At 39.2% G+C, this 12,879-nt stretch overlaps 1 protein-coding gene across 2 annotated transcripts; it reads right to left on the bottom strand.

Moving 5' to 3' along the window:
* Positions 1-2,124: 2,124 nt before the first annotated feature.
* meaf6 (MYST/Esa1-associated factor 6) lies at positions 2,125-12,655 on the bottom strand. Of its 2 annotated transcripts, XM_087976902.1 has the most exons (8): positions 12,488-12,655; positions 10,537-10,652; positions 9,183-9,270; positions 9,047-9,092; positions 8,227-8,422; positions 7,670-7,699; positions 3,762-3,795; positions 2,125-3,023 (listed from the first exon to the last, which is right to left on the bottom strand). In XM_087976902.1, exons 1-8 carry the CDS (start codon positions 12,575-12,577, stop codon positions 3,015-3,017), a joined length of 609 nt encoding a protein of 202 aa, XP_087833028.1. In that variant the 5' UTR covers positions 12,578-12,655; the 3' UTR covers positions 2,125-3,014. The 2 variants fall into 2 exon arrangements, with proteins under 2 accessions (XP_087833028.1, XP_087833029.1); XM_087976903.1 differs by lacking the exon at positions 7,670-7,699 and having other exon boundaries at positions 12,488-12,653.
* Between the last annotated feature and the right edge of the window lie 224 nt (positions 12,656-12,879).

The following is a 12,879-nucleotide window of genomic DNA, read 5'->3' as shown; positions in this document are numbered from 1 at the left end:
AACTGTGGGGCATCTTATCAAACGCCTTACTGAAATCATGTACACCACATCAACCACTTTACCCTTATTAACCTGTTTGGTAACCTTCTCAAAAGAGCTCAATAAGGTTTATGAGGCACAACCTACCCTTCACAAAACCGTGTTGACTATCCCTAATCAACTTATTCCTCGCCAGATGATTATAAATCCCTTTCCAATACTTTACCCACAACCAAAGTAAGGCTCACAGGTCTATAATTTCCAGGGTTGTCTCTGCTCCCCTTCTTGAACAAGGGAACAACATTGCTATCCTCCAGTCTTCTGGCACTATTCCTGTAGACAATGATGTGTTTATAATGATCATTCTCTTCACATAGCTGATGACAGTTTACACAGATTGAACAGCAGTACAAGGCATGCTACTCACAAATACCAAAGGAACCTAAAAACACAACATATTAGACGACATGGATTTTTCTTTGAAAAGTGAAAGAATTTGGTGAATTTATTTTAAAGCAAGAGCTTTGTAAAGGCTGGTAACACCCCCTCAGCACTTACTTTGGACTCTGGCATTATATCATATAGTAAAGAGCACATGTTCTATCCAACAACTTTCTGAAAATTCTGAATTAACTGGAGAAAATTGTGAAGTAAGGATTCACGGTTGATAAGGCATGTTCCATGCCTTCATGATGTTCCAAAGCATTTTAAAACTCTACTTTTTTTTTTAAGTGTAATCACCATTGTGTTACTGAAGGTTACAGCAGCAACTGAAAATTCCCACCTTTCATGGACAGTCGACTTTACTGGGGAAGAAGGCATTAACCATGTGTCATTATCACAGACTTCAATTACAACAGATCCATGAATAAGACATCAAGTCCACTGAGTATTTTTGACCATCCCAGTAAGATCTTAACTGCACTTGTCAATTTCAAATGTTCTGCTGAGTTCATATACAGATACTCACTCCACGTAATATGATGTTCCCTTATTACAGTAAGGCTAGGATGCATTTTCAATGCATTGTAATTCAAATCATGCAGTTTTAACACGGAAGCCTACATGTCACCACCAAAAGCACTAAACCATTGCAGGAAAATGACAAGTTTCCTTTACTATTGGTCTACTGACTAAATACAACAGGTCAAAGAGTGCTTTTCAGGTATAAAAACGAAGTGCTACAGAAACACAGCAAGTTTTGTAGCATGTGTGGAGAGAAAGCACAGGTAATGTTTCTGGTCCAGTTACCTTTCTTCACTACTTCTGTTTTTGGATTCAGATTTCCAGCATCCACAGTTTGTTTGTTTTATTTTAGCGTCTTTTAGACACAAGATTCTGTTAACATCAGTAAAGCGTTTGGCTTTTCCTCCCACAGGTTACTTCTTGCATCCCAACCTTCTGATGTTTTAAAGAGCAGAGCTATACCTTTCACCAGTGAAACTCTGTTACAAAATTTGTACTTTTCATTCACGTGATGTTAAAATAGCGGATTGCTACACAAAGCCTTTGATTTTCTTGAAGAATCAATCAGCCCCAGCTGTAAACAATTGATATAAGCAATCAGCAAGTAAAGATTTTGTGACAATTAGTGAAGATTATGTTAAATAGAAAAAAAATTATGCTTTGTATCTTAAAATGTTTAACAAACTTGATCTTACAACATGCTATGAAACACTTGATAATTGAAGAATTACTTTAGAATGCAATCGCTATTAATGCACGCAAACCCAGCAGACAACGTAATGACAATGATGCACAAACAGAAATGAGACAAATTATCACAAGCTGTTTTGGCTTAGCCAAGTAGCCAGATAAAACCTTGATTTAAAGTTTCAGCTAAAAACCCTGAGCTTCTTTCCTACTCACTAAATCATTACTCAAGTTACATTCACCACTCTGAATGAAATGCCTGACCTCCAAATTCAAGAAGTTAGGATGCAGACATTGTGCAAAGGCTGACTAGTTCTAGAGAGCACACAAGGTTAGACAGACTGAACTTTTAGATTAGGTAAACTAGTGAAACTTCAGGCTTGCTGAAGTATGAGATTTCACATTGTCATAAACGTCATATGTACCTCAGGCTGAGATCATGTTAGTGTTTTTGTTTACAAGTTGGTGTGCAATAATTCTACAAACAACTAATTATATTTAACTTTTTTTTTAATACAAAATGGTCACAAACCCATTTTTTCCTCTTAAAAAAAATAATAAAGCCATTTGTCCAAAAAAACAAAAAGTCATAATTGTACAAATTAAAAGGTAGTATTTATACATACAATATTGAAAGCACAACAAAATATAATGGGTTCAAAAAATAAAACCACATGTTGCCATTAAAACTAACTCCATTGAGTCCATTTAGAAATACCTGGAGATGAAAGCCTTTTGATATTTTCTCTGTCACTTTCTCTCAGAGGTGCACAAGGTTTTTATACCAAACAAGTGCATCTGCCTGCATATCAGATCAGTTAAGACACAATCCAACACAGAAAAAAACACTTTAAATGAAGTTCAAGACAAGTTTAAAAGAAAAAAAACCTGCCAAACGTACTCAAAAACTGAAATAGTGATGACATGACTAGCATTTTAGGAACTTCCAACAAGAGATTTAAAACTGAATTATACCAAATCAAAAACACTTCACATTTTATGTAGAATATAATCTCATGTAATGCCACTGGTAAGATCAAATGGTCAGAGTGAGTCACAATAGTCTTAAAAGTGACCAATTAATACCACCCCCCATCCCCATGACAGTTTAAATTGATTATAAAACCCAGTGCGTGCTGTACTTGTACAAATAACTATTGGACTTTAACCATATAGCAACATTCAGTTGAACACAGATCAAATGCAGCATGTGAAGATGCAAGGTGGCCTCAAACATCAGGATCAAGCACAGCTGCTTTGTTGTTGTATTGGTTCTTCTAAAAAAATGACTGCGAACTTCTGGAGCAAAATGCTTTCAATGCTGCTGTATGTCCATGTTCTTCAAACCCGGATCATAACAACTGCAACGGTCAAAAGATTCTTCAATAATCCTTTGTAAATAATAAAAGTAAAATTAAATCAAAGATCAAAGTATTGTCTAGGTGTTGCAACAAGGTACTTAAGTTTAGACCAAATAAATAAGCAAGGAATTAAGGCCCAAACAATTTTACATTGAAGCATTGACAAAAACACTGAAATTCAAATTTGAATGTAGAACAGTCAATATATATTGGTTATATCACTAATCTGACGATTAATTTTATAATTAGATACTTTATCTTACTAAATCTAGTCTGAATTAGGTTCTTTCTATCCAGATCCTACTTACATTTTATTCACCTGTATACAGGTGAATATCAACTCACATGCAATATACAGCTTGGTATAAAATTTATTATCCTAACATATTTTAACAACACGTGCAGAACAGCATTCAATACTTTCTCCAATGCAGTTCAGACAAAGGACAACACACTGAATTTCAACATTACTCTTCCCATCCAGAGAGAGAGGTCTTCAACTCACCAACTCCATAGAACACAGAGCTCTCTCTGCTAGCCATAGAGACCTGTTGCAAAGAAGTTTTCCATATCAAAGAAATTTTTCTGCTTAACATATCAAAATGCCTGGTCTCTCCACCACAGGAGCATTTTGGATTAGCTCCTTATCTTAAATTACCACCATAACAATCAATTATTATGCTTCAACATCTACACCAGCTTCACTAATTCCACTGTTATTTTACAATATTGCAAGGAGTACAGCAATAAAGTATAAGTTATACTCACAGTTCTTGGTTTTTTATTCAACTTGATATCAATCCTGTAATTAAACAGAAGCATTAAACTTTAGAAAGCAGCACCATCTCCTTTAAAGTTACAACACTTACCATTTATTGATATACAACAGGAGCACATAGCAACAAATCCCTTTAGCTTCAGGAATTTATTTCCTGGTCTTGTCTAAGTAAATGGGCGTTAAGTAGTCAGCTTTCTGCAACTGGTTGCTTTATTTCCCAAACTAATGGTACTTTAGGAACATCTACAGCACATAAACAGCAACATACTTAGAAGTTGACTCAAGGCCACTTTCTTCAGGACAATTCAACATGGGCAATAAATTCCAGCAATCCCACAAAGAGCAAAAACTCCCCTCCACTAAAACTACCCCATACTCCCTTCCAATAAAACTATCCCCCATACTCCCCTCTACTAAAACTATCCCCATACTTAGCAAGACTAAAAGGATCCTTTTAGAAACTGATGCTGAAAAACATTTCAAAGTGGCTGTTTTCCATATTAATATTTATGATATCCAACATGAAGAGAAAATGTTACCATGCCTGAACCAACTAACAAGCCTAAGTACTCCTCTGGGTTTGATAAAAGAGTTGCTCTCCTTCTTATAACTTATACGACAGGAAAAAAACTTAACATCAGGAAGCAGGGAAAGATAAGGAGGAAAGGGGTGATATCATTAGGGAGGTGATGGCCTAAGGGTACTGTTACTGGACTATTAATCCAGGTAACGTTCTGGGGACAGGGGTTCAAATCCCGCCACAGCAGATGGCAGAATTCAATAAATATCTGGAATTAGAACCTAATGATGACCATGAATCCATTGTCGATTGTCAGAAAAACCCATCTGGTTCACCATTGTCCATTAGGGAAGGAAACTGTCATCCTTACCTGGTCTGGCCTACATGCAACTCCAGACCTACAGCAATGTGGTCAGCTCTTAACTGCCCTCTGGGCAATTAGGGTGGGTAATAAATGCTGCCTAGCAACCAACGCCCTCATCCCGTGAATGAATAAAAAATATTTATGATGGGAAGAGAATCACCTATGGCTAGAACTGAACAACATAAAAGGTGTAATTACAGCTCTTTATGTAGTTGATAGAACACCAAATGGTTTGAAGAATGTGGAGGAACAAATCTAAAAGGAAATTACAGAATGCAAACTATGGGTATAATGGTTGATTTCAATCATCCGAAAGTAAACTGAAAATGGTGGTGTTAATAGCAGGGAGGGCAAGCATTCCTAGATTGCATTCAGGAGACTTTTCTACAGCACTACGTACACAATTCAACAAGAAAGGAGGCACTGGTTGACCTGGTTGAGGTGAGCCAAGTAAATCAAGTGTCAGTGGCAGAACATCATTAGGACAGTGATTGCAATTTCATAAAAGTTAAGATGATGGTAGAAAAGAACAATGAACAAACCAGAAGAATAATAATTAACTGGGGGAGAGGGGACTTCAACTGGGCAACAACAGAGCTGGGCCAGATAAACTGGAGCCAAAGGCTGGCAGGGAAATCCAACTGAACAATGGACTACCTTCAAGGACAAAATAGATCAGGTACATTTAAGGAAATTCCCTCAAAAGGGACAGATAGGGCAAACAAATCCAGACACCTAACAAAGGAAATCTGAAAGGCTTCTGCAGGCACATAAAAGTAAAAGGAGGAGTAGGGATTATTATGGACAACACAGGATTTACATATGGAAGCAGGGACATGGCTGAGCAATTAAATGAATATCTTGCATCTGTCTTTACTGAGAAAGCAAAGCTACCCAGGCTATGGTGACAGAGGAGGATATTTAGTCACTAGAAGAGTTCAAACCTGATATGGAGTTGGCACTGAATAGTCTGTAATTAAAGTTGATAAGACACTGAGACCAGATGAGATGTTTCCAAGGATACAGAAGGAAGTGAGAGTGGAAACTGTGAAGGCACTGTTATATTTCTTCAGTCTTTGGACTCAAGAGTGGTGCCAGATGCCTAAAGAATTCCAAGCATTACAATCTTGCTTAAGAAAGTTTTTTTTTTAAGAATAAGCTCAGAAATTATAAAGCAATCAATTTAACTTTGTTTCCTGAGGTTTTCCCGCCACCACTATTTTGGAATAAAATTAATGGTTACATAGGTAAGCACTTGTGAATAATGGAGAAGCACCATGGATTTAAATCAAAGTTTAAATAAATTGCTGTAGTTTTTGTAGAGGTAACAGAGAATGAGTGAGGATACTGCTGTTGATGTGGTGTAAGCAGACTTCCAAAAGGTATCTGATGCAATACTACACAAATCGAGTTTATGGAATAAAAGGAACAGTAGCACGTTGGATGGAAAGGTGACTGAGTGATAAGAGACAAATTGCAACGTGTAATGAATACTTTTCGGGCTGGAAAAAGGTTTGAAATAGTGCTCCTCCAGGGATAAGTGTGGGACCCATCACTTTTCCCAAGAAAAATTACCAATCTAGCCCATGGTCTGATGGGGATAATATAAAAGTTTGCAGATGATCTAAAACTTGGAACATTTGTAAACTGTGGGGGACAATTTAATGCTTCAAAAGGACATTGACAAGTTGGTGAACTGGATAAATAGGTGGCACTTGAAGCTCATTGCAGAGTTACGAGCGATAATACATTTTGGTAAAAAGAGCACGGACAGACAGTATAAAAATTGTGTTCTACACTAAATGGTGTGCAGGAGCAGAGAGACCTTGATGCGAATGTACATAAGCAATGTTATGAGGAAAGATCAGAGAACAGCTAAAAGGAGATGTGATAGCTGTTTTCAAAACCATGAGTGTTAAGGACAGTAGATATCATGAAGCTAATCCCACTCACAAAGGGATTGCAAATGAGAAAGCACAGATTTAAAGAAAAACACAGAAGAAGCAAACGTGCTACAAGAAGAATCTTTTCCAAACAGTGACTAGTCTGAATTTGGAATGTACTCTCTGGATGTGTGGTGGAGACAGGTTCAATTGAGACATTGAAGACTGCATTGGATGCTTATGTGAATACAAAGAAAAGTGCAGGGCTACGAAACTAAGGCAGGAAAACAGCACTAAGCCATAATGTGCATTAGGACAGCAGGTGCAGACGCAATGGCTCCGAAACAATTCTGTAATTCTATAGATTCTTTAAAGGCCATTTTACCTTTAAGGCAAGTTAATTTTCAGCCAGATCATTGACTGTGAACAGATATCCATCAAGAAATGGGTCAACATGATTACATTTCACTTATTGTCAATGGAGAAAGAAAATTTCCACTTTATTAGTTTTGGCTAAATTTGGTTCAAATGTTGATTATGGTGCAAACCCCTCAGATTAAGTACTTCAAACAATAGAGGAGACTGTAGGGTTTGTTGAGAACCTGGAGAGAATTTTCAATTTCTAAAGTCCTATCTGCTTTGTAAATTTACAACATGGTCCCCTGTTTTCCATCTTTACACAACATACTGAGGGTCTCTTGTCACAGAAATTCATAACTGTAGATTTATTACAAATCCATGGATTGTTGCAGTACTCATTTTCCATTACTGATGAAAGACGGAATAGCTGTGTGTATGAGAGCTAGCGTAGCTGAAGTTACACTGATGACTGTACTTTGCTTGGTCAGATACTCTACTCAATAGAAGAAACCACTATCAACAATATCTTCTGCCTGGAAACTAAATTTAATATAAAATGTAACAAGCGTTGTCGCACTGTGACTGCTGTTGAGAACATTTCATAAACATTCCAGTTACATGGCCCTAACATACACTGGCAAATATCCAAACTTACAGCAGCTAGTGGCAAAAGATAGTAAGTATTTCCAAAAATGTCTACAGTCTACATTTCACAGTACAGGGGAATACTGGGAAAAACACAGCACATATACTGATAGAAAGCAAACTTACTCAAAGTCATAATCAAACATGCCAGATGGGCTGGATGGCAGCATAGAAGAAGAAAGAAAGTAACAAAGGTTAACACACCAGTTCAGAGTCTCAAGCTATTTGGAACATTATATTTTTAAACAAAAAAAAAGTGAGAAACACTGGCGATTTGATGAACTAAATGGAGAAATAAATATATTCAGAAATGTTATTTTTAACCTTAACAGTTATAATTTCTTGAAAACGATGATTTTTTTCTCAACAATTTATTACATGGAAACAATTAAGCTTTGTTGAGTTAAACCCCCAATTTCATTAAAATGCAATAGAGCAGTGGGTAGTATACAGCACACAGTCAATGTACAAGGAGCAGTGTGCTAGAAACATATGCCAAAAAAATGTTCCTTGTATAATAATGTCAAGCCATATTTAACTCAAATGCGTACTCTTACTAACAGGTGGTTCTTCTACTTTCATGAATGCAATCAAGTAGCTTTGTAAGGACCAAGCCAAACAAGCCTCCTCCACTCTTGCCCCACTCATCTTGCAATTTCATGAACTACTGTTGCACAAATTACCTGTGTCGGTTTTTGTTTTTCCTTTTCTTGTGACTCCCGTGGTGGCTGCTGGATGACGTGGAGGAGGCTGCTTTCTGAGGCTTCACTCCTTGCAGATGTGATCCATCCAGTTCCTCAGTGTCCTCCTGGTTGGGTTCATTCTCCTGATTCTGGAAGTCTGGAGAATTGTCACTTTCTGTCCCACTACCCGGTTCACCTAATCAAGTGATTCACACACAAAATGCAAATTTGAAAAAAACAGATTTGCTTAAACCAGTGCAATTCCCAAATCACCCCAGTATCAAGTAAGAAAAGCAAAGTCAATTGCATACTGCTCGTTAATTATTCCAGTTAAAAATTGTTGCTGAGATGCTTCTGTTTTGAAAGCATCATAAATATCTCCATACACTTTCCAACTTACTTCCATGTGTAAAATAATCCATACCAACATTTTGTGAAACATGCTGAATGAACTGTACTATTGGCTTTTTGAAGACATGGCAAAGTTTTTAACCTTATTTTAAGTTCTTATTGTTCCCAATTTTACTGCAATAGCTTTGATTTCACTGACAAAGTACTTATAATAGCAAACAATAAAACAAATAGATCTGAGGGTGTCAAAGATGTGTTCAGTTTAATGCATTAAACGGTGGAACTAATTCAACAGAACATTAATCAAAGCATCTCTCTTCTTCTGGAACCAGCCCATAACCCACTCCCCCCTCCTCAAACATATGCTTTACAGCAGAAAACCCTCGTACAACACCTACTTTCAGTCAAATTTCAAGTGGAAAAGTATGTATTATATCAACATGAAAGGGGACTTATTTCTAAAACTTACGCTTTTCCACCATTTGGTCTTGGACACCAGTTAAAGCACTCACTGCCTGTAACAAATGTGAAATCACTGTTAAATATAAAATTGCATTTGCAAATATTATGTATTTTATGATCAAGTACAAGTTTATTTTACTCACTGCTACTGAAGTAACGGATGACTTGCTAAAGAGACGTTCTGCTTCTTTAAATTTCCTATTCCTTCTATCATTTTTACTGTTAGTGTTTCTGAAACATAACACAGAAAACCAATAACCAGGCAGGTTACCATTTAATACCAAGGAATTTACCATTTAATAGTTAAGTATACAAACTTCCTTTGTATTGATACTATGATCATCGCTCCCTTAACCAGCCAGGTGTCTCCTAACAGGGAGGAGATATGTGAAAGAGTTCCCCTCCATCAACTGTGTAACTATTTGCATTGGCAGGCCTTCAGGAGTAAGGTGTCCACTTTTGTCTAGTGTAGATTCCACAGAATGAAATGAGTTAAAGAAAATACGGGGAGAACAAAATATTGATTTTGCCAGTTACAAACATATTTATTCCAAGTCAAACCATAAAGCCAAGTCAAAACACTCCCCGAAATGTTGTCATGAAGCATACTGGTACTCCAAACTATTTCTTATAAAATGTCCTACATTCAGAGCACAATGCTACCATTACTTTATGACCAACATTCTCAAAAATTTAGATTCACACCATCTCTCTAATTAGCGTCAGTAACCTTCGAAGTGTGTAACTTTCAGTCATGATACAGGCACCGTCCTGAGAAGAAACTAAGATTTTCCTGCAGCAATTTTCAAACTTCTCATGAAGGTGCTAAATATTGTCTGGGTACAATTCTATCCCTCAGTGCCCTCGATAGTCATTCTTTGACTGCCAGCTCAGTTGTCAGTGCCTGTCAATTGTTAAGCTGTGGAAAAAATCAACTGATCCTCGTTTACAATGAACACCAGCACAAACAGTCAGGGCACGGTGGTCAACAACAGAAGTCGCACTCCCAGGCCTTCAGTCAGAGTTGACAAAGCCGACTTAGTGGTCCCAAGTACTCAACCAGCTTGATGGAAGTTAACATGATAAGGATCAGAGACTGATCCAAAGACCATCACAACTCAGTTATGTACTTAGGAACATGTTTGGTAACTGGTTATTGGAAACATTTATGAATTCATTTTGGTTTTTTAATGTACAGAACTGCCTGCTTCATGTTTGAGACTTCTGAAAGTTCACTGTGCAACAGTTGGCCTAGTAAAGTAAAAAATTAAACTTGAACGTAATTTTTTTCATTTGTTTGAAAAATATTATATAAGCAAAATGACCATTCCAGACATTTAGCATTACATTCGTAAAACTTCAAAAAGCAGACTTAAAAATGATACTAGGTTGCCTGTGAGTTTATGCAAGCTTGAACTTGAAGCTTTGGCACATTTGATTAAGTGGTGGTAGGCTGAGTCATTTTGACAGGTCCATGCACAAAATCGAGACACATACTTTTGATTGGTCAAGTAACGATCCCATCCACGAATGATATTCCCATACATCTGTGTATCTTCCAAATAACTTCCTTCAAAAGCATAGATCTGACGTTCCAAGTTTGCCAAAGTCTCCTGCGAAAAGTAGTTACAAAAATATTCATCAAACAGCTGGGGAAGTAAAATGGTCTGCTGTGAAGTATTCCAACCAGCTTATTTCAAATAATCATGGAAAATGGTTTTACAAAGAATAAATTTATAGAACAACGACAAAGAATAAATACTTTTTGTCAGGATACACATCATTTGAAGCTAAGCTGGTTAGTTCCCAAAACAGACACAGGGATTGTGATGTACAATTAGCCAGTATTTGTCATTTGCAATGCATTTATAAACTTTGTGTTGCAAAGAAAATGCTGGAGAAACTCAACAAGTCTAGCAGCATCTTTGGAGAGAAACAGAATACCAGAGTACAATAGGACTCTTCTTTAGAAAGAATAAGTCACACCAGACTCAAACCTTTAACTCTGTTTCTCTCTCCACACATACTGCCAGACCTGTTGAGTTTCTCTAGCATTTTCTGTGTTTATTTCAGATTTGCAGCATCTGTAATATTTTGCTTTAACTTAAACTTTGTGCTTTGTTTACTTGCAATTTTCCCTACATATAACTAATCACTGCTAATTACTTTGTACACTAGTTGAATGTATTAGCAGACAGCCAGCAGTAAGCATGCACAATGCTTGTGCTGGGGTTGCAACAAATGCTGAGTGTCATAGGTGAAGAGCTTCTGACCTGGTAAAAAGGTACAAGAGAGGAGAAAGAAGGCTTTGTGATTTTCAGATGCTGCACAGGACATTCTGGATGAGGAGATTGAAAAGGAGAGAGGTGGTCTGTATCACCAGAGGCCAAAAGGTCTCCCAGGTAAGGCCAAAAGGTAAGTAGCCACAGCGATCAATGCAATGAATCTGGATGTAATGCCAGAGGAAGTTCAACTACTTCACATGAGTGAATATGGTCAATGAACAAATACTCAAATGCCATATTCTACAAGTACAACAGGAGCCTCACATTGCTCAAATCATCACAATGCTGTCTCGTCTCTTTCATTCAACATTTATTAATCACAATTCATACCAAGTATTTACAGCTTTACCTTTTGTCTCAACTCGGTACTGTTACAAACCCATATTTTCCACCTCGCACACATCACCAGTTATGGCAGTCATGGCAAACATGCAGCAGGGGCTACATAGACCCATAGAGAGTAAAAGTTGTTGCAAAGAAAAAAACCTTTGCCAAAGTCCCTCCGGTGCAGATTAACCAAACTTGGGACACACGTGTCACATAGCACCAGTGTTTCAGAGTCTGCAATCCCAATATTCCAGCTGCCCACCCCATTGGAGGAGGACACTGGAGTTCCCACTCTGGCCGACAAAGACAAAGCTCAGTGTTAAGGCCCGAGTGGAGAAAGTGGTGGTTCCCTGGTGTTGACAAGGCTGGGACACAGCACACACGCTGTAATGACCATAACAACAGGGTGAGCCTGAGCCTGTCTGACAGGAGGGACATGAACTGCACAGACACACCGCAGCTCGCTCCAATGTTACACAGGACCATCCCCGGGGGGGGGGGGGGGGTGAGACCCCAGAGTGTGCACAGGGCAGGGACCCAGCTCCCAAACCCCCACCCCCGGGGGGAGGACAGACTCAATGGCCACCCCTGCCCCACCCCCACGGCTCAGTCCCAAACCCCCACCCCCGGGGGGAGGACAGACTCAATGGCCACCCCCACGGCTCAGTCCCAAACCCGCCCCCCGCCCTCCGGGCGCTGACCTGGCCCTCTGCTCCATCCCAGGCCCAGGCTCTCCCCGGACTTTCCTGCGTGGGCTCTCCCCGGACTTTCCTGCGTGAGCCCTCCCCGGCCCCGAGCACAGCCTCCGCTTCCCGCCCGATCCGAGACTAACGTACCGCCAGCTCCTGCTTCCTCTTGACCAGCTCGGCCAATTCCCGCCGGGTGTCCGGAATCTGTGGGGCCTGCGCCTTGTTGTGCATCGCCATGTCGGAGCTGGCGAGCGAGCAGCGCCCGAGAGACGGAGAAATAAAACCGCTTCTTCAGGCCGCGGCCGGCAGGAGGGCGCAGAGCCGACCTCCAACCATCAGGGGGCGCTGTCCGGGCGAGAGCGGCACCTTCAGGACTCAGAGTGAATTACACTGAACACACCGCCACCATCAGGACTGGAGGGTGAATTACACTGAACACACCGCCACCATCAGGACTGGAGGGTGAATTACACCGAACACACCGCCACCATCAGGACTGGAGGGTGAATTACACCGAACACACCGCCACCATCAGGACT

Source organism: Chiloscyllium plagiosum, unplaced genomic scaffold (genome assembly GCF_037043375.1).
Source record: "Chiloscyllium plagiosum isolate Xiang-an unplaced genomic scaffold, Cpla_swu_hap1 HiC_scaffold_30, whole genome shotgun sequence".
Taxonomy (NCBI): domain Eukaryota; kingdom Metazoa; phylum Chordata; class Chondrichthyes; order Orectolobiformes; family Hemiscylliidae; genus Chiloscyllium; species Chiloscyllium plagiosum.
The sequence above is the reverse complement of the archived record's forward strand: the minus strand, read 5'-3'. Positions and strand labels throughout refer to the sequence as shown.

Excerpts from the sequence above, each read along its gene's own strand:
- meaf6 (XM_087976902.1), bottom strand. The coding sequence starts at position 12,577 with ATGGCGATGCACAACAAGGCGCAGGCCCCACAGATTCCGGACACCCGG. Across the intron at positions 9,093-9,182 it reads CATCCGTTACTTCAGTAGCA|GCAGTGAGTGCTTTAACTGG; the intron begins GTGAGTAAAATA and ends CATTTGTTACAG. Across the intron at positions 3,796-7,669 it reads ATGTTTGATTATGACTTTGA|GATTGATATCAAGTTGAATA; the intron begins GTAAGTTTGCTT and ends GTTTAATTACAG.